We start from the raw sequence: 18,805 nt of genomic DNA, 5'->3' as shown, positions 1-18,805 counted from the left end.
AGCGTCTGCTAAATGACTTAAATGTAAATGTAAATGTCTACAAGCTAGTTACCTAGAAAACACAAGAGACTAACGTAAACATTACATGGTAATGGCTTTATAGTATTGGAGAAAAGTTGAAAAAACTGACCCTCCGTTACATCGTGACGTGTCATGCCATAACGTACAGCACGCATAAAGCAACTATTTCTGTCTTACAATCGCTCTCCACCAGGTGTAGCACTTCTCTCATCGTTTAAAAACAAGAAATGGACAGTGACGGGGTATGGGGGGATAGCCGCTGTTTACTTCTGAAGATCACTTTAGCACCGCCCTAAAATCCCGATTCAAATTCGACACAAACCTTCAAATAGGTATGTAATGACACATAAACTCTTTATAGTGTTTCATTTTCATTTTAGAGGCGATAAGGTGATAAATTGGACAGATTGAATGAAAAAAAAAAAAACGTTTTCCCACACATCTCTCCTTCTCACTGCCACGCATTAGTTTAGCTTCCCCGCCCGCCATTTTTAAAAAGACCCTTTGGAGCTCATTGCCTTCTTGAATCATGTAGAAATGGGCAGCGTGGAGGTTTCGGCTTGAATTTTGTTGGAAAGGGGAGAAATTGTGCTTTACAATGGTATTGACATTACAGTTGATCTGGAAGTTTTACGTTTTTTGGGCGCTAAAATAAGGTCAATTGTATGGACCAAGGCGATGTACAAAAGTGAGTGAGATTACGTTAGTGTCTAGCTAAAGTTACTAGCTAGCTACCTAGAAAACACAACAAGATACTATAGTGTCTAGCTAGCAAGTTACCTAGAAAAAGACACCGGAGGAAACTAGTTAGCAACTATGACCCAGTTAGCAAAATAAAATAGCTAGAGACAAAATACTGACTAGAGACAACACTGACCAGCAACCAAAGACCAGCTGAATAAATCTCGCCAAATTTGCCCTAGATACCAAAACCGCTTCCAGGGAAATTTACAATGGGATTTTAAGTGCAACGATTTACCAAAGAACCACAAGCAGAGTCGCGGCCCGGCAAAGGGCTATACAACAACAGAATCACATTATAGTTTGTTGTTCACGGACATTGAAACGTTTTTTGGGGGGTACACAATAAGCAGTCACCGGGTGCTGTTTGAAATTATCTTTGTCTTCTTGGACAATGATGCGCACAACTATAAAAGCAGTATGAATCTGGATAGATCCATCAATGATGTTCATTAAATGAATACTACGGCCCCAAAAATATTACAACGTTGCCTTAATAAATCTATAGAATATATGCAAGTAGTTTCGTACAGTTTGAAGTAATATGCCACCTAGACTTGAAGATATACATATTTTGACAATCAATGTGTTATTTGTGAACAGTGAGTCTTTGTTTTTATTACTGGAAACCAAAAGGAGATTACAAACTGATTTGGATGACATCGAATGCCACATTTGTAAATATTATATTGTTAGTGACAGAGACAAGTTGAGGTCTGGATATTTGTCTGTGGTGTGGGAGAGAACACTTTAGAAACTATCACAGAATCAAATGTGTCATTTTAGTATGTAGTTTGATATTTTCTATGTAAATATTTAAAATCTCACATTTTGCACCTTGATTAGCGTAGATTATTGGCACACTTTGCTTAAACCTAGAATGTATTTGCAGTGAAAGAATTTGCCAAAGTTCCATGCAAGTGTTTGGTATGGGTTTTTTCTCACACATTACTAGTGGATTTATTTACAATATAATAATATGAAGACCAAATATGTACCTTTAGGGTGGAAAACCCCTTTGTCTCAGTTTCGATAAAAGTGTCTTCAGATGCAGAAATAAATGGATTGTAGGACGAGAGAGCAATATTTAACTCGGATTGTGCCTTAAACACTTCTCAACAAGAACGCTCTTGGTATTTCAAATGGAGCACTCTGTCCATATCCCATCACACCAAACAATGTAGCTGTTACTCTGGCCACACAAAGCATCCATAATTATTCAAGACAACATGAATGTGGAACGCTATGGTACTGCACAGTCCATGGTTCACCACCTTTATCACACAGCTTTGATAAATTTTTAGTGCAAGGATCCATCATAGCTAGAAAGTCAGAAGTATTGCAAGGAAATCTGTCTGAATGTCATCCTATATTATACTTTTTTATTATTATTTATTGTTTGGTTTTTGACCTTTGGAAAATTCACCCATTTATATCTTCTTCTCACTTAGTTATTTATTTTTTTTCATTTATTTTTTATTTATACATTGATCATATTTATATTTGACATTCCTTTATGATAAAAATTAGATTGATTAACATAAACTCATATACTGCCGTTTTGATCTTGCATTGTTCTTCCCAAAATACACTGCTCAAAAAAATAAAGGGAACACGTAAACAACACAATGTAACTCCAAGTCAATCACACTTCTGTGAAATCAAACTGTCCACTTAGGAAGCAACACTGATTGACAATAAATTTCACATGCTGTTGTGCAAATGGAATAGACAAAAGGTGGAAATTATAGGCAATTAGCAAGACACCCCCAAAAAAGGAGTGATTCTGCAGGTGGTGACCACAGACCACTTCTCAGTTCCTATGCTTCCTGTCTGATGTTTTGGTCACTTTTGAATTCTGGCGGTGCTCTCACTCTAGTGGTAGCATGAGACGGAGTCTACAACCCACACAAGTGGCTCAGGTAGTGCAGTTCATCCAGGATTGCACATCATTGCGAGCTGTGGCAAAAAGGTTTGCTGTGTCTGTTAGCGTAGTGTCCAGAGCATGGAGGCGCTACCAGGAGACAGGCCAGTACATCAGGAGACATGGAGGAGGCCGTAGGAGGGCAACAACCCAGCAGCAGGACCGCTACCTCCGCCTTTGTGCAAGGAGGTGCACTGCCAGAGCCCTGCAAAATGACCTCCAGCAGGCCACAAATGTGCATGTGTCAGCATATGGTCTCACAAGGGGTCTGAGGATCTCATCTCGGTACCTATTGACAGTCAGGCTACCTCTGGCGAGCACATGGAGGGCTGTGCGGCCCCACAAAGAAATGCCACCCCACACCATGACTGACCCATCGCCAAACCGGTCATGCTGGAGGATGTTGCAGGCAGCAGAACGTTCTCCACGGCGTCTCCAGACTCTGTCACGTCTGTCACACGTGCTCATGTGCTCAGTGTGAACCTGCTTTCATCTGTGAAGAGCACAGGGCGCCAGTGGCGAATTTGCCAATCTTGGTGTTCTCTGGCAAATGACAAACGTCCTGCACGGTGCTGGGCTGTAAGCACAACCCCCACCTGTGGACGTCGGGCCCTCATACCACCCTCATGGAGTCTGTTTCTGACCGTTTGAGCAGACACATGCACATTTGTGGCCTGCTGGAGGTCATTTTGCAGGGCGCTGGCAGTGCAGCTCCTTGCACAAAGGCGGAGGTAGCGGTCCTGCTGCTGGGTTGTTGCCCTCCTACGGCCTCCTCCACGTCTCCTGATGTACTGGCCTGTCTCCTGGTAGCGCCTCCATGCTCTGGACACTACGCTGACAGACACAGCAAACCTTTTTGCCACAGCTCGCATTGATGTGCCATCCTGGATGAACTGCACTACCTGAGCCACTTGTGTGGGTTGTAGACTCCGTCTCATGCTACCACTAGAGTGAGAGCACCGCCAGCATTCAAAAGTGACCAAAACATCAGCCAGGAAGCATAGGAACTGAGAAGTGGTCTGTGGTCACCACCTGCAGAATCACTCCTTTTTTGGAGGTGTCTTGCTAATTGCCTATAATTTCCACCTTTTGTCTATTCCATTTGCACAACAGCATGTGAAATTTATTGTCAATCAGTGTTGCTTCCTAAGTGGACAGTTTGATTTCACAGAAGTGTGATTGACTTGGAGTTACATTGTGTTGTTTAAGTGTTCCCTTTATTTTTTTGAGCAGTGTATGTTTTCCATGGAGAACAATATGATATAAAAGTACTGCATATGCAGAGTAAATATCCATTCTTACCAATACTAACTGTGAATCTAGCACAGAATAATCAGTGTTCAATATGTTACTTAAAGTATGTGTAACCTTTTTATAAACTTGGTTCTGAAGCCACAGTCATGCTGCAGGGGTTTGGGGTAGGATCTGTAGAATGATTATGAATCAGGAATGAAAAATAGTTTACTGAGATGTAAATATACCATTACATGTATGATGTGGTCTATAGCTAAACAAATGGGACTGTTAGAATATGTAAACGTAACTATGGGTATAATTTTAGCCCATGGCTGTGGGAACCGATTTTTCACTGACCTTTTTTGTTGAGCGCTAAAGGTCCCCAAGCTTCTGCTCATGTGCGGATCACGTTCTGCGCACGTGTTTCTTTACTTTACGCACACGTGTGTGGTCTCTTTCCCTTCACATTCCGCACTGTCAATCGTGAATTATAATTATTTTAAATTCTACCACGCAGCATCTGTTTTGACAACACATGAGAGAAATATTAGGTGGGGTTTTTGTCTCACAGTAACGTTATAATATGTCATTATATTCGGTTCTGTTATGTAGACTACTATCATTGTGATCTTGCAGACATAACTTTATTAAATGAGCACCATTCGCCAGTGTAGCCTGTTCTCTACTAGTAGAGAATAAACAAATGCCAGAAGTGTCAAGACCTTTTAATGCTCTGAAAAAAAGGTCAGTGGAAAGCCACTCCGTAATTTAACCCCCACAGTGCCAATGAGATTGTCTGAGATATTGTGATGACACCAAAATGCGGAAGAATGTTCAAAACACTAACTTTGTCTTGGATTAGCTATCAGTCAGATTTTGTTCAGTATCATTGTTATTTGATTTATTTAATTTTTTGACCAAAAATGTATCTCAATCAACTTTTTTCTCTCTCTGTTACTTCTTAATTAAACTGTCGCACCCTTGTTTATAGGATTTCACCAAAGATCAGTTGAGGTTCGTCACCACGCCATTAGGCATTTCCAACAGCCACACAGGTCATGTGCTCCATCCTGATCACCTAATGTTGAGGGATGACTTTCTTTTCACTTTTTACATCAAAATTTCACATCTGACAAAAAGCTTCCCTGTTGCTTGGCCACTGAACAGCTTTACCATGGTAACCAGTGTTTCCATAGCAGTGCATTACTGTAGAAAATAAAGCAATAAACTTAAAACACATCATTGTTTCTGTGTTGTACCTTTGTCTACGACCCAGGTTCACAATACAGCGCTATGTATTTTCTCAATGTGAACTTTATTTTTTATTTTTTTTAACCTTGATCAATATACAATATAATACTCATTGCCCTTAACATTGTATGATCTATAATATGAACATTCCAATAAATTGCAATTCACCATGTAACCTTAAGTGTTCCACATCTCAGCTTATAAGAGCATAGGCTTCTTCAGATGCGTGCAAAGTTTAGAACTATTCAGACAGAAACGCAATGAATAGAGACGACTGGATTCCGTACTCCACATAACAGGGAATCAGGTCGGGTCTATGCAGTACATTTCTATCTGAATGTTCTGTAAATTTCCTCTCTCCTGAATAAGCTGCATATGCACGCAACATTTCTGTACTAAACACTTGTGCCTGACCCCTGGCTTTTCCAAGGGGGCATTTCATGAAGCACAATTTAGCTTCATGAAATGTTAGCCAGCTACATTTCCTAAACAATTGTGTATTTTCTAGTTCTTAATATCACATATAGTAACCCTTGGAGTTACATCTGAAAGTTTATTGAAGTTATCTGGCAAACACCTTGACTGTGCTTAGTGAAACAACCCAGGTTCCAACATAGCGATGCTGAACCCCTGCAGTTTGGTTCACTAGCTAAGGAGTTCCATGACGGGGTGCGTTTCTTTTGCTTCGCTACGTTATTATACACTGAACGTGGGTGACCTGACAAGAGTGACGCCGTGGATTTCTGAGCATGAAAGAGAGTGACTTCCTCACCTCTCATTCATCTTTTTATTTTATTTACCCGTTATTTAACTAGGCAAGTCAGTTCAGAACAAGTTCATATTTACAATGACGGCCTACCCCGGCCCTAACCCGGATGATGCTGGGCCAATTGTGCGCCGCCCTATGGGGTTCCCAATCACGGCCGGTTGTGACACAGCCTGCGAATGAACCAGGGTCTGTAGTGACGCCTCTAGCACCACAATGCAGTCCCTTAGGCCACTCGAGACCCAAATACACAACAATCTGCACTGATCAGACTACACAGGATAGGTGAAAGCCTATCAGTAACATCTATTCAATGTTCACCAGTCTAGATCTTTCACATCAGTGGAAAAGGGAACAAGAAGAGGATTTCACTGGACACTATTGAGATGCGCCCTACATGTTGCCTAAGCAAACAGAACCTTCCATCAGTGGACAAGAAGAGGATTTCACTGGACACTATTGAGATGCGCCCTACATGTTGCCCAAGCAAACAGAACCTTCCATCAGTGCGAGCCTCGTATCATGGCGAGCGGCCCGAGCCACATGACGATTTTTATCTATGATTCTGTGTGTGATCAGGAAGGCTGGGCAGCTGAACAGTGCTGTAGTATAACATGACTGTCGTGGCGGTCGGACACTCCTTTTACACAGACAGATGCAGCACTGGCCTGGTCAAGCAATGAAATATATATCTGACATGTTCAACTTGTGACGTCTTGCAAAGTGATAGGTTTAATAGCTAGCCGACTGGCTATAACTTCATCCACTTTTCAACGTGTGGCAGGTGGAGAACTGTGTACTCTACACTGCTTGAGGAGACATTGTCGAGCGCGTCCGTGGTAACAAGTCCTAACTGCTGAACAGAACCGGTGAATAATAGCAGACTGTTTTGAAATGTACACATACATATAGATTTACAATCCTACTGTACAGTTAGCAGAGAACAACATTTGGAGTCATACTGTAAAATTGCATATTAAGAAAATAAAGCCACGTTTACACCATCGATCTGTGTTTCAAGGGAACAATAACTTTTGCATCATTAGACCCCTTCATTTACAAGGAGGTACCCACAGCATACTGAGAGATTCGAGTGTCTCGCTCAGACAAGACTGTCTGCATTACATCTGTAAAAAAAAAAATCTGACGACGTAGAGGTGAGCACACAAACGCATACATACAATACAGTCCACAATGTACAATCCAAATAGATGACTCTTTTCATAACGTCATGAGCGGCACTTTCCAACATGTTTGTTTATTTGGTAACATCGATTTTCAAGTATACACCGTATATGGACTCTAAACCGTTTTTTTCCCCAAGCACATAAAAAAGATAACCGTTGTGTATATACGTTGAGCCAATTGAATGTCTTCAAGTTTAGCTGTCTGAAGACGGGAGGAGAATCTAGATGTCTTTATGGACATTGAACAGGGTGGTGACAAGTATGTGTGTATTATCCTATAGCACAGGGCGATTGGTTTGGAATATGGAATTGTTCTCATGTTCTCTGGAACATGGAAACAAACACCTTGTTACTATAGTAACTGAGGACACGGGATGTCATGCGGTGTACCGCCCCCCCCCCGTTGCGTGTGTCGCCGTGCAAAGTGTCCCCCCCCCCCGTCAGTCCACATACATAGGGGAGGAGGCGGGGATCTGGTCCAGGATGCAACACACGTAGCTGGCCACGTCCACAAACCTCTCCTCGTACATCAGGATGAGCGGGTGTTTCTGGAGGAGACAAACATTACCTCAGCCACGGAGAAACTAGGTCAAGCTTTGCTGTTGCTCGCATAGCAATCAACACACAGTGAAATCCACAAACAACATCAAGTCCCAACATAGAAAGACACAAACTTACCAGGAGCTCCTTGTACTTGGGCCGTTTTGACTCATCCTTTGTGAGGCTGTAGAACAAGAGAAGAAGCAATTGGCAAGACGACAGAAAGAGCAATGTTGCCTTTTCACCATTCTACCAGGAGAGGGAGGCAAAAACCAATGGTGAATCCTCTAGGGTGAGAGTAATAGCATGTCCACTGGAGGGAGTGGTAGACTGCTTTCACCAGAGATGATGCTCACCATAAATTGACAAAGTTGATGAACTTGGGGGAGAACTGTCTGTCGTCAGAGTTGCAGAGCTGCGGCGGCTCGCCCTTCACCACCTGGGTCAGCTGATCAAACACGCTATTCCACTTGGGATACGGGAATCTGCCAGTGGCCAACTCATACTGAAGACACACAGAAATGCAATTACTCATTGACTACCACCAACAAGGGTTTAGAAATAGCTTGATTGTGTATTTCTTAGTGTACAAATTGTTATCAATAACAGCGCAGCTAGGTTATAACATAGTAATGTAAAATGTAAATGTCTTAAATGTAAATAACATAGTAAACCTGTTTTTTCCCCATCGGAGGTCATCAAATCAATGTATGAATGAAGTGAATTAAATAAGTACCAGGGTGATCCCCAAACTCCACACGTCAGATCGGACGTCGTAGCCTTGTCTGGATGCACTGGGGTCTATCCTCTCCGGCTGGGCAACAGGAAAAGAACAAACACAACTTTTCCACGATATACCGGACAAATCAGGAACCGAATCCTAGCTTGACATTTTAGTGAGATTTTCCCAAAAAAATGTAGACTTACTGCCATGTAGGGTCTGCAGCCTGCGTCTCTGGTCTTGGCTATAGAGTCCACCAGCTGACCACTGATGCCAAAGTCACACAGCTTGATGTTGCCGTTACGGTCCATGAGAATGTTGGAAGGTTTAATGTCTGTAAGATCACAAACATACTGACGTTTTGGAATTTGCATAAATATGTCCAAACTCTACAAGATGTATCGGACAACTTACCTCTGTGAATTATTTTCAAGTTTTCTTTTAAGTGGTTCAGCGCTTTAACGGTCTGTAAAGAAACAAACACATTTCATTACAATCTGTGACCAACAACTGCATTCATAGAAATATATTATAAACAGATTATAGTCACAGAAAAGAAAATAACCACTCACTGCTAATGTAATTTTGCCTAATATTTCCTCTGGAATGACGTCATCTAACGAGCAATATACATATTTGTAGAATTTGTCGAATGAGGTAGACATTAGTTCCATACATATCCAACAGTCGCCCTAAAGAGAAAGAAATGTCATTATTGATCACAAGTGTGCCACATTGTAACAAAACAATATGTCCAGCCACCACTCAGTCCAGACCAAACATTATTACTGCCCCACAACTGAACCTGTCTAATTAGTTATTCTCACCTTTCTGACGAGAACTCTGTATAACTGGACGATATATACAGAACTAACATGCACTGTATACACAAAAGTATCTGGACATCCCTTAGAATTAGTGGATTAGGCCATTTCAGCCACACCCGTTGCTGACAGATGTATAAAATCAAGCATAACAGCCATGCAAACTCCATAGACAAACATTGGCAGTTGAATGGCCTTACTGAAGAGCTCAGTGACTTTCAATGTGGCACCGTCATAGGGTGCCACTTTCCAACAAGTCAGTTTGTCAAATATCTGCCCTACTAGAGCTGCTCTGGTCAACTGTAAGTGCTGTTATTGTGAAGTAGAAACATCTAGGAGCAACAATGGCTCAGCCGCGAAGTGGTAGGCCCATACAAGCTCACAGAACGGGACCACGAAGTGCTAAGGCACGTAAAAATCGTCTGTCCTCGGTTGCAACACTCACTACCGAGTTCCAAACTGCCTCTGGAAGCAACGTCAGCACAATAACTATTCGTCGGGAGCTTCATGAAATGGGATTCCATGGCCGAGCAGCCGCACACAGGTCTAAGATCACAACGCACAATGCCAAGCGTGATGAATCAAGCTTCACCATTTGGCAGCCCAACGGACAAATCTGATTTGGCAGATGCCAGGATAACCTTACCTGCCAAATGCATAGTGCCCTGTAAAATTTGGTGGAGGAGGAATAATGGTCTGGGGCTATTTATGGTTCAGGCTAGGCCCCTTAGTTCCAGTGAAGGGAAATCTTAACGCTACAGCATACAATGACATTCTATGCGATTCTGTGCTTCCACCTTTGTGGCAACAGTTTGAGGAAGGCCCTTTCCTGTTTCAGCATGACAATGCACCCATGCACAAAAAGAGGTCCATACAGAAATGGTTTGTCGAGATTGGTGTGTAAAAATTTGCCTGGCCTAAACAGAGCGCTGACCTCACTAATGCTCTTGTGGCTGAATGGAAGCAAGTCCCCACAGCAATGTTCTAACATCTAGGTTAAAGCCTCCCAGAAGAGTGGATGCTGTTATAGCAGCAAAGGGGGGACCTTCTCCATATTAATGCCCAAGATTTTGGATATCGATGCTCGACGAGCAGGTGTCCACATACTTTTGGTCAATTAGTGTATAACCGTAACATGCAACAATTAACGATTTTACTGAGTTACAGTTCATATGAGGAAATCAGTCAATTGAAATGTTTTATTAAAAAAAAAAAAAATTTGACCTTTATTTAACTAGGCAAGTCCGTTTTCAATGACGACCTGGGAACAGTGGGTTAACTGCCTTGTTCAGGGACAGAACAACAGATTTTTACCTTGTCACCTCGGGGATTCGATCTTCCAACCTTTCGGTTACTAGTCCAACGCTCTAACCACTAGGCTACCTGCCGCCCGCAAAAAAATATTTGGCCCTAATCTATGGCTTTCACATGACTGGGCAGGGGTGGAGCCATGGGTGGGCGTAGGCCCACCCACTGGGAAGCCAGGCCCAGCCAATCGGAATGAGTTTTTCCCCACAAAAGAGCTTTATCATAGACAGGAATACTCCTCAGTTTCATCAGATGTCCTGTTGGCTGGTCCCAGACGGGCACGCAGGTGAAGAAACCAGATGGGGAGGTCCTGGGCTGGCGTGGTTACACGTGGTCTGCGGTTGTGACGCCGGTTGGACGTACTACCAAATTCTTGATAAATGACTTGATGCGGCTTATGGTAAGAAATTAACATTCAATTCTCTACCAAAAGCTCTGGTGGTCATTCCTGCAGTCAGCATGCCAATTGCACGCTCCTTCAAAACTTGAGACATCTGTGGCACTGTGTGACAAAATTGCACATTTTACATTGGCCTTTTGTTGTCCCCAGCACAAAGTGCACCTGTGTAATGATCATGCCAATTAACCAGCTTCTTCACATGCCACACCTGTCAGGTGGATGGATTATCTTGACAAAGGACAAAGGCTCACTAACAAGGATGTAAACAAATGTATGCACAAAATCTGAGAGAAATAAGATTTTGTGCATGTGGAAAATTTCTGTGAACTTTTATTTCAGCGCATGAAACATGGGACCAAGACTTTACATGTTGCGTTAATAATTTTGTTCAGTATAGAAACAGTCACTACTCCTAATATATAATATACAGTCATGTAGGTATTGAAACATGTACTGTAGATATTATATTAACCGATGACACAGTCTCGCTTACACTCCACACTGCCCTCTCCCACCTGGATAAGAGGAACACCTGTGAATGTTGTTCATTGACTCAAACTCAGCGTTCAACACCATAGTGCCCTCCAAGCTTGGGACTTAACACCTCCCTCTGCAACTGGATCCTGGACTTCCTGATGGGCCGCCCCTAGGTGGTAAGGGTAGGTAACAACACATCTGCCACGCTGATCATCAACACAGGGGCCCCTCAGGGGTGCGTGCTCAGTCCCCTCCTGTACTCCCTGTTCACACATGACTGCATGGCCAGGTACGACTCCAACACCATCATTAAGTTTGCTGACGACACGACAGCGGGAGGCCTGATCACCGACGACGATGAGACTACCTACAGGGAGGAGGTCAGAGATCTGGCAGTGTGGTGCCAGGACAACAACCTTTCCCTCAACGTCAGCAAGACAAAGGAGCTGAACGTGGACTAAAGGAAACTGAGGGTAGAGCACTCCCCCATTCACATTGATGTTGCTGTAGTGGAGCAGGTCGAGAGCTTCAAGTTAATCGGTCTCCACATCACTAAGGAATTAACATGGTCCACACACATCAACACAGTCGTGAAGAAGACACAATAATGCCTCAGGAAGCAAAACAAAAAGATTTTGGCATGAGCCTTCAGATCCTCAAAAAGTACTACAGCTGCACCATTGAGAGCATCTTGACTTTCTGCATCACCACTTGGTATGGCAACTGTTCAGTATCCGACCACAAGGTGCTACAGAGGGTAGTGCGTACGAGCTCCCCGCCATCAAGGAGCTCTATACGAGACGTGTCAGAGGAAGGCCCTAAAAATTGTCAAAGACTCCAGCCACCCAAGTCATACTGTTCTCTCTGCTACCGCACAGCAAGCGGTACCGATGCACCAAGTCTGTAACCAATAGGACCAGGAACAGCTTCAAATAGCTACCCGGACTATCTGCATTGAACCTCCTTTGCACTAACTCTTTAGACTCATCACATACGCTGCTGCTAATGTTTACTCTATCCTGCCTAGTCATTTTATCCCTACCTATATGTACTTATCTACTTCAATTACCTCGTACCCCTGCCCATCGACTCGGTACTGATAACCCATGTATATAGCCATGTTATTGTTACTCATTGTGTATTTATTCCTTGTCTTATTGACAAGGGAAAGGGCCCATCAGTAAGCATTACTGTTAATCCACACCTGTTGTTTACGAATCATGTGACAAATAAAATGTGATTTGACAGTCTCACCTCTCTGAAGAGAGCTCCGTAGAACTGAACGATGTAGAGACAGTCACTACTCCTCATCACCACGTCTAGATCCATCAGCAGCTGCTTCTGTTCCTTCTCATCCACCGTGGAGCGGATCCTCTGGAGGGGGGGGGGGGGGGGGCAGAGACGACAACAACAACAGGTGTTCAGCAGAAATAGAGGAAACTATTAACAGCTCGGCGATCAGTTTGTAGCGCGTCCTAGTCGTCACCTGATGAAGACCATTAAAACACTATTGTATGACTAGGTCTACCATCCACCAAGAACCAAGACAATATTTTACCAGGTCTCATACTTGTTATGCACCATCCTTGATGTCTCCCCATTGTCGTGATATCCAATTGTGATCCACTACAATCTTGCCTCATCGCTGCAACTCCCCAAAAGGATTGGGAGAGGCGAAAGTCGAGTCATGCGTCCTCGAAAAATGACCTGCTAAAAACCGCGCTCCTTAACACCCGCCCTCTTAACCCAGATCAATCTGATTTACGAGGTGCGTAGACTACAGTATATCAACGTTAGTATTCAAATTGGAACGTCTCAGACAGTGAGGATGAGAGCAGCTGGTGTGGTCACCTTGACGGCCATGATCTGTCCGCTGGGTTTGTGCTGCATCTGGTTGACGGAGCCATAGGCCCCACGGCCAATCTCCCCCAGGTCCCTCAGGTCCTCGGCCGTGAAGTCACAGGCATTTTCCGTAGAGATCTTCAGCTTCCCCGACGACTCGATACTGTGTGTCCTCATACGCTCTCTGTAGGGGAGGAAGAGGATGGAGAAGAGAGGAGAAAGAGAGGTAAAGAGATGTGGGGAAGGATGAAGACAGGGTGAGAGAGGGAGGAGGTGGAAAAGAGGAATAGAGAGGAAAAAGAGGAAACAGAGAGAGAATGAAGAAGAGTGTTTTGGGGCAGAAGGGAGCATCATACATACACAAGGAAGTGATTTCTAACCCACCTCGTTCCTTTACAATCATAACGTCTTGGTTTCTTCCTCAATAGCAGAGCAGACCACACTGAAGAAGAGACTGAAGATGCGGACTAATCCTGCACAGCCATTTTACTGTATTCTCAGAGTCTTAAACACTATTCCTTCACACAGACAGTACCCTACAGAACGAGTGGAGATGTTTCTCTACAACAATAAAACCAAACAGAAATACATAACCTGTTAGAAAGCTAAGGACTATCAGGTCTCTAAGTGTGCATTTCTGATCCGCTCTCCACAGCACTTACATGTGTGGGTTCTGGAAGGAGGGGGCAGTTGAAGGTGTGGGGTTGAGAGGCAACCTGGTAGCTGGCTTCACTGAAGGGTTGGCGAAGTTCAGCTTCAGGGCTTTACGTTTACCTGGCAGAGAGACACAGGAGGAAACAGTTTGTACACAACATATGCTGGTTAGGGAACAAGGGAGACCAGGTAACGCTACATTGGTGAATGGGACCTATAGTTATGATTCTATGGCGATGGAATAAGTATTTTTCACAATATGAAACAGTTTTCAGGACTGTATCATAAAGTGAGACCAATAACCATGTTTTTATCAACAGTTTCCACACGATTAAACTCAAAAGTATTCTTTTAAATCATGAGAGATGGGATGGAAACAGGAAGTTTCGGTATAATTTTATAAATGCCAACAGATCATTTGTTCGTTTGACACGTTGGGATCATTTTGTGTCGGTAAAATTTGTTATGCAAGAAATGGTTTGATTTGAGAGTTTGATTCTGGTGACGTTATTATCGACACTTGAGTATTATCGACACTTTAGTTCCTTTTGACAGTTTTATCCATAATAATCTCAGTATGTAGACTAGCCTACACACACGTGCCGAGACCATTTGCTATTTAACGCAACAGTTTGTGACAAAACTATTGGTAGAATTGAGAAAGTGTTGGAAACATTTATTCAGTACTTGAAAACTTAAGCGAAAAATCACATTTGTGTGTGCACTGTCATCACGCACTGATTTTTATCTGCAACAAGTTTGGTGGAAATACCATTTTACATTTTCTTTAAGCGGATTTTAGAATTTTCACATGAAAATCTCTCACTAACTGGATGGAAAGCTAGCTATTGAGAACCATTTCAATAAAAACTAGTAAGACACAAACTCCACTAAGTCATGTAACCAGAAGTCTCAGAGTTGAGTTTCAGTACATTAAAGTACCAGTGATGTTTCAGGAGACTGGAAATAATTATTATAGCTACAGATCATTCGGAAAGTATTCAGACCCATTGACTTTTTCCACATTTTGTTAGTTTTCAGCCTTATTATAAAATGGATTAAAAAAAATATTTTCCTCATCAATCGACAAACAATACCATAATGACAAAGCAAAAACAGTTTAGACATTTTTGCAAATGTATTTAAAAGTTTATATAAAAAAAATCACATTTACATAAGTATGCAGACCCTTTACTCAGTACTTTGTTGAAGCACCTTTGGCAGAGATTATAGTCTCAAGTCTTCTTGGGTATGACGTTACAAGCTTGGCACACCTGTATTTGGGGAGTTTCTCCCATTCGTCTCTGCAGATCCTCTCAAGCTCTGTCAGGTTGGAAGGGGAGCGTCGCTGCACAGCTATTTTAAGGTCTCTCCAGAGGTGTAAGACGGCATCTCAATAGTCTAGAGTGGCTTCCACTCCTTGTCTCCTCTCCTCCCTCACCTACCTTGTCTACTCTCCTTCACGGCTCTGACAACACATACTAGGTAAAAGAGATACGGTCGATACCAACCAAGTATTTGCTTTTACCTGTCCAGTCATTGCAGATGGAGGAAAGGAGACAGGGAAAGGAAGCCACTTCAGAATATTGAGATGCACCCACAGAGAGAGATGGTTGGTGTGCTATGAGAGTGTGTTAGTGGGTATCATTTATGAAACGTTCCAACAGGAATCTGTTCCAAAGACGTTATAAATAACAAGGTTGTATAGCGGCAGAATAAAATACCGGGTAGGGAGTGGGCTAATTCATAAAGTTTTTAACTCACCACGTTTATTCTGTAAAATGTCTGTCCTCACACTGGTAGCCTATGGACAAACATTAAGAATAAGCTACGTGGTGAGTTGGTGGCTATTCGGCAGCTAGTTAGCTAGGTGAATTGATCAGGCAACTTTATATGCGTTGTTTATTGGCAACCTTGTACTTTACGAAGTTTTTGGAACAGATTCCTGTTGGAACGTTCCACAAATTATACCCACCCTATCTGAAACTCTAAAGTGGGGAGAGAGAGAGAGAGAGAGAGAGATCTTCCTGTTGTCTGGTCATTATATAACCTGGATGGAAGTCATCAAAGTACTATGACTGTGCAACCCTAGCTTTCAAGGGCAAGTGAGCGCTGGTTATGTTATTTATGCTACCCTACACATATTTGGCTGTCTAAGATATTGGGCCTCATAAACAATAATTTATTTTCAGTAGCTATGGAATGGTGGCAAATTTCTAACATGGAACCCGTACCAATTCATGGAAACACTCAATGTAATACAAAATGAGGAAATCAAACACAAAAGAGAAACGGGGACAGAAACGATGGTGAATCATATTCCACAATGATCAACAGAATATCACATCAACCTAGTAATATTCTACTGAAATCATAAAAATAAATAGTACCTGTTTCGTTTTGACACCTCCAGCACGTGTTGCTTTCTGAAATGTTTAAAAAATAAAAAGAGTTGAAACTGGACATTTCCCGACAGACACACACAAAGTACATAGTAGATAGCACCAACACTGATCACAGATTGCGACATAATACGTCACTCAAAATATAGCACTGACAGTTAACATCTCAATGCCAATTATGTCTCATTGTTTAAAAAAGGTAAAATATATATTAGAAAAAGTAATTTAAACGTTATTATCTACATATAGTGTAATAATTTAGTAACAATACAGTAATAAATACGACGGTTTTGTGGAAGGGGAAACATCAATTTCTCAATCTGGTACTAGGCCTTGGGTTTCGTTGTGCATGTAGCAGCTAACATCGGTTGATGTAAACTCAATTGCAGTGGAACGTCCGTAACTACAATGCAACAATTTTCAGTTGGTGCGTTCACATATCAGCGGTTGTAACATTGTTACATTACACCTAGCAGAAAATAACAACTTTGCAACAAATGGCCGACGCGCTACATTTAGCAGAATATATAGTTAGCTATACTGCATCTCTGCTATGTAGCTTAGCCTCGGGGCAATGGTAGTTAGGCTAGCCAAGTCATGTTTTTCAACAGTTAACGTTGAATAGCTCTGATCAACTTGAAAATAGACATTTAGGGCATCTGGTCTAACCTTGCATGCTGCTGACGGTGGTCATGTGTTGTGTTTGCGGGTGATGGTGGTGCGAGGTGGATCCTGCAATGTTGCTGTTTCCGCTGGAGGTTGTAAAGTTGCTGTTGGAACTGGGAGTCGCCATTGTTGTGTTCGATTCCAGCAGCGCTGAGGCTGCAATGCAGGCAGAGCAAACTTCGCCCTCTCTCTCTCCACACCGGACACTGCGCCAGCGAACGCAGCACAGCATAGACGGCCACGTCTATGGATGGGCTATGGACGTCCCGGGCCCAGTCACGGAAGTCTGTGCGTAACAAGTTACGCCAGAAAGGGAAGGGTTTTCCATTGGGCTGGTATGGGACGCCAAGCTTCAACTTTGGGCACTGCACGTACTGGTTGAGGCTACTGGAGCAACCATTGTTGAGGATTGTGCACCTAGGGCCTGTCTAACTAGGTTTTGTTGTGGTTGCAAAATCTAATCAAATGTATTGGTCACATACACATGGTTAGCAGATGTTATTGGTCACATACACATGGTTAGCAGATGCTATTGGTCACATACACATGGTTAGCAGATGTTATTGGTCACATACACGTGTTTAGCAGATGTTATTGGTCACATACACATGGTTAGCAGATGTTATTGGTCACATACACATGTTTAGCAGATGTTATTGGTCACATATTGGTGACTACACCATGAGTAGTTAATCATCAAACATACACCCCCACCTTTTTTCTTCCCAGAGAGTTCTTTCTTCCTGTCTGTGAGATGTACTTAGAACCCAGATGGCTGTATGGACGGGGACAGTTTATCTGGAAAGAGCCAGAGTATGTTACAGAGTATGTTACAGTCCCTGATGTCTCTCTGGAAGGAGATCCTCGCCCTGAGCTCGTCTACTTTATTGTCCAGGTACTGAACATTAACGAGTAATATACTCGGAAGCGGTGGATGGTGTGCACACCAACTGAGTCGAACTAGAAGTCCACTCCAAATACCTCTTCTCCACCAGCAGTGTCTTGGAGCAGCCTCTTGGATAAGTTAAATTGTCCTGGGGGGTACGAACAAAGCATCCAATTAGAGAAAGTTGTATTTCTGGTCGTAATGCTGGTGAGTTACCGCCGCTCTGATATCCATACGTTTCCTGTATGTAATAACACAAACATTCTGGGCTAATAATATAAGAAATAGCACACAAAAAATGCTCTACCCATGCTCTACCAAGGTTTTCCAACACATGGCGTTGGCCTACTACAGTAGCTATGTTGGTCAACTGTAATGCAACAATGTGTATGCAGGCTGGTTAGAATTCAAGCTTTCTCAAACAGCCTAATTCATACTCTTCAGATGGATAATGACTTTACAGTGTCCTGCTATTAAAATAATGTACATATATATAATTAAGCTGTTTGTATCTTTAGATATACAGTAGGCCGATTGTAAATGTGTACTATTGTAGCGTCACTATCTTTATTGCAAAAATAAATACAAATACACACATAACTTTAAGCTATATACACTGCTCAAAAAAATAAAGGGAACACTTAAACAACACAATGTAACTCCAAGTCAATCACACTTCTGTGAAATCAAACTGTCCACTTAGGAAGCCACACTGATTGACAATAAATTTCACATGCTGTTGTGCAAATGGAATAGACAAAAGGTGGAAATTATAGGCAATTAGCAAGACACCCCCAAAAAAGGAGTGATTCTGCAGGTGGTGACCACAGACCACTTCTCAGTTCCTATGCTTCCTGGCTGATGTTTTGGTCACTTTTGAATGCTGGCGGTGCTCTCACTCTAGTGGTAGCATGAGACGGAGTCTACAACCCACACAAGTGGCTCAGGTAGTGCAGTTC

General features: G+C 42.6%; 1 protein-coding gene across 1 annotated transcript; it reads right to left on the bottom strand.

Moving 5' to 3' along the window:
- Nucleotides 1–5,218: 5,218 nt before the first annotated feature.
- Nucleotides 5,219–17,283, bottom strand: LOC129815794 (dual specificity mitogen-activated protein kinase kinase 4-like). The gene is made up of 12 exons (XM_055869955.1): nucleotides 16,964–17,283; nucleotides 16,283–16,318; nucleotides 13,901–14,012; nucleotides 13,248–13,422; nucleotides 12,651–12,770; nucleotides 8,960–9,079; nucleotides 8,802–8,853; nucleotides 8,594–8,721; nucleotides 8,403–8,480; nucleotides 8,023–8,171; nucleotides 7,805–7,850; nucleotides 5,219–7,674 (listed from the first exon to the last, which is right to left on the bottom strand). Exons 1-12 carry the CDS (start codon nucleotides 17,190–17,192, stop codon nucleotides 7,567–7,569), a joined length of 1,353 nt encoding a protein of 450 aa, XP_055725930.1. The 5' UTR covers nucleotides 17,193–17,283; the 3' UTR covers nucleotides 5,219–7,566.
- Between the last annotated feature and the right edge of the window lie 1,522 nt (nucleotides 17,284–18,805).

The sequence above is a fragment of the Salvelinus fontinalis genome, chromosome 1 (assembly GCF_029448725.1).
Source record: "Salvelinus fontinalis isolate EN_2023a chromosome 1, ASM2944872v1, whole genome shotgun sequence".
NCBI lineage: Eukaryota > Metazoa > Chordata > Actinopteri > Salmoniformes > Salmonidae > Salvelinus > Salvelinus fontinalis.
The sequence above is the reverse complement of the archived record's forward strand: the minus strand, read 5'-3'. Positions and strand labels throughout refer to the sequence as shown.

Excerpts from the sequence above, each read along its gene's own strand:
- LOC129815794 (XM_055869955.1), bottom strand. The coding sequence starts at position 17,192 with ATGCTGTGCTGCGTTCGCTGGCGCAGTGTCCGGTGTGGAGAGAGAGAG. Across the intron at positions 8,722-8,801 it reads CTTGAAAATAATTCACAGAG|ACATTAAACCTTCCAACATT; the intron begins GTAAGTTGTCCG and ends GTGATCTTACAG. Across the intron at positions 7,675-7,804 it reads CCAAGTACAAGGAGCTCCTG|AAACACCCGCTCATCCTGAT; the intron begins GTAAGTTTGTGT and ends TGTCTCCTCCAG.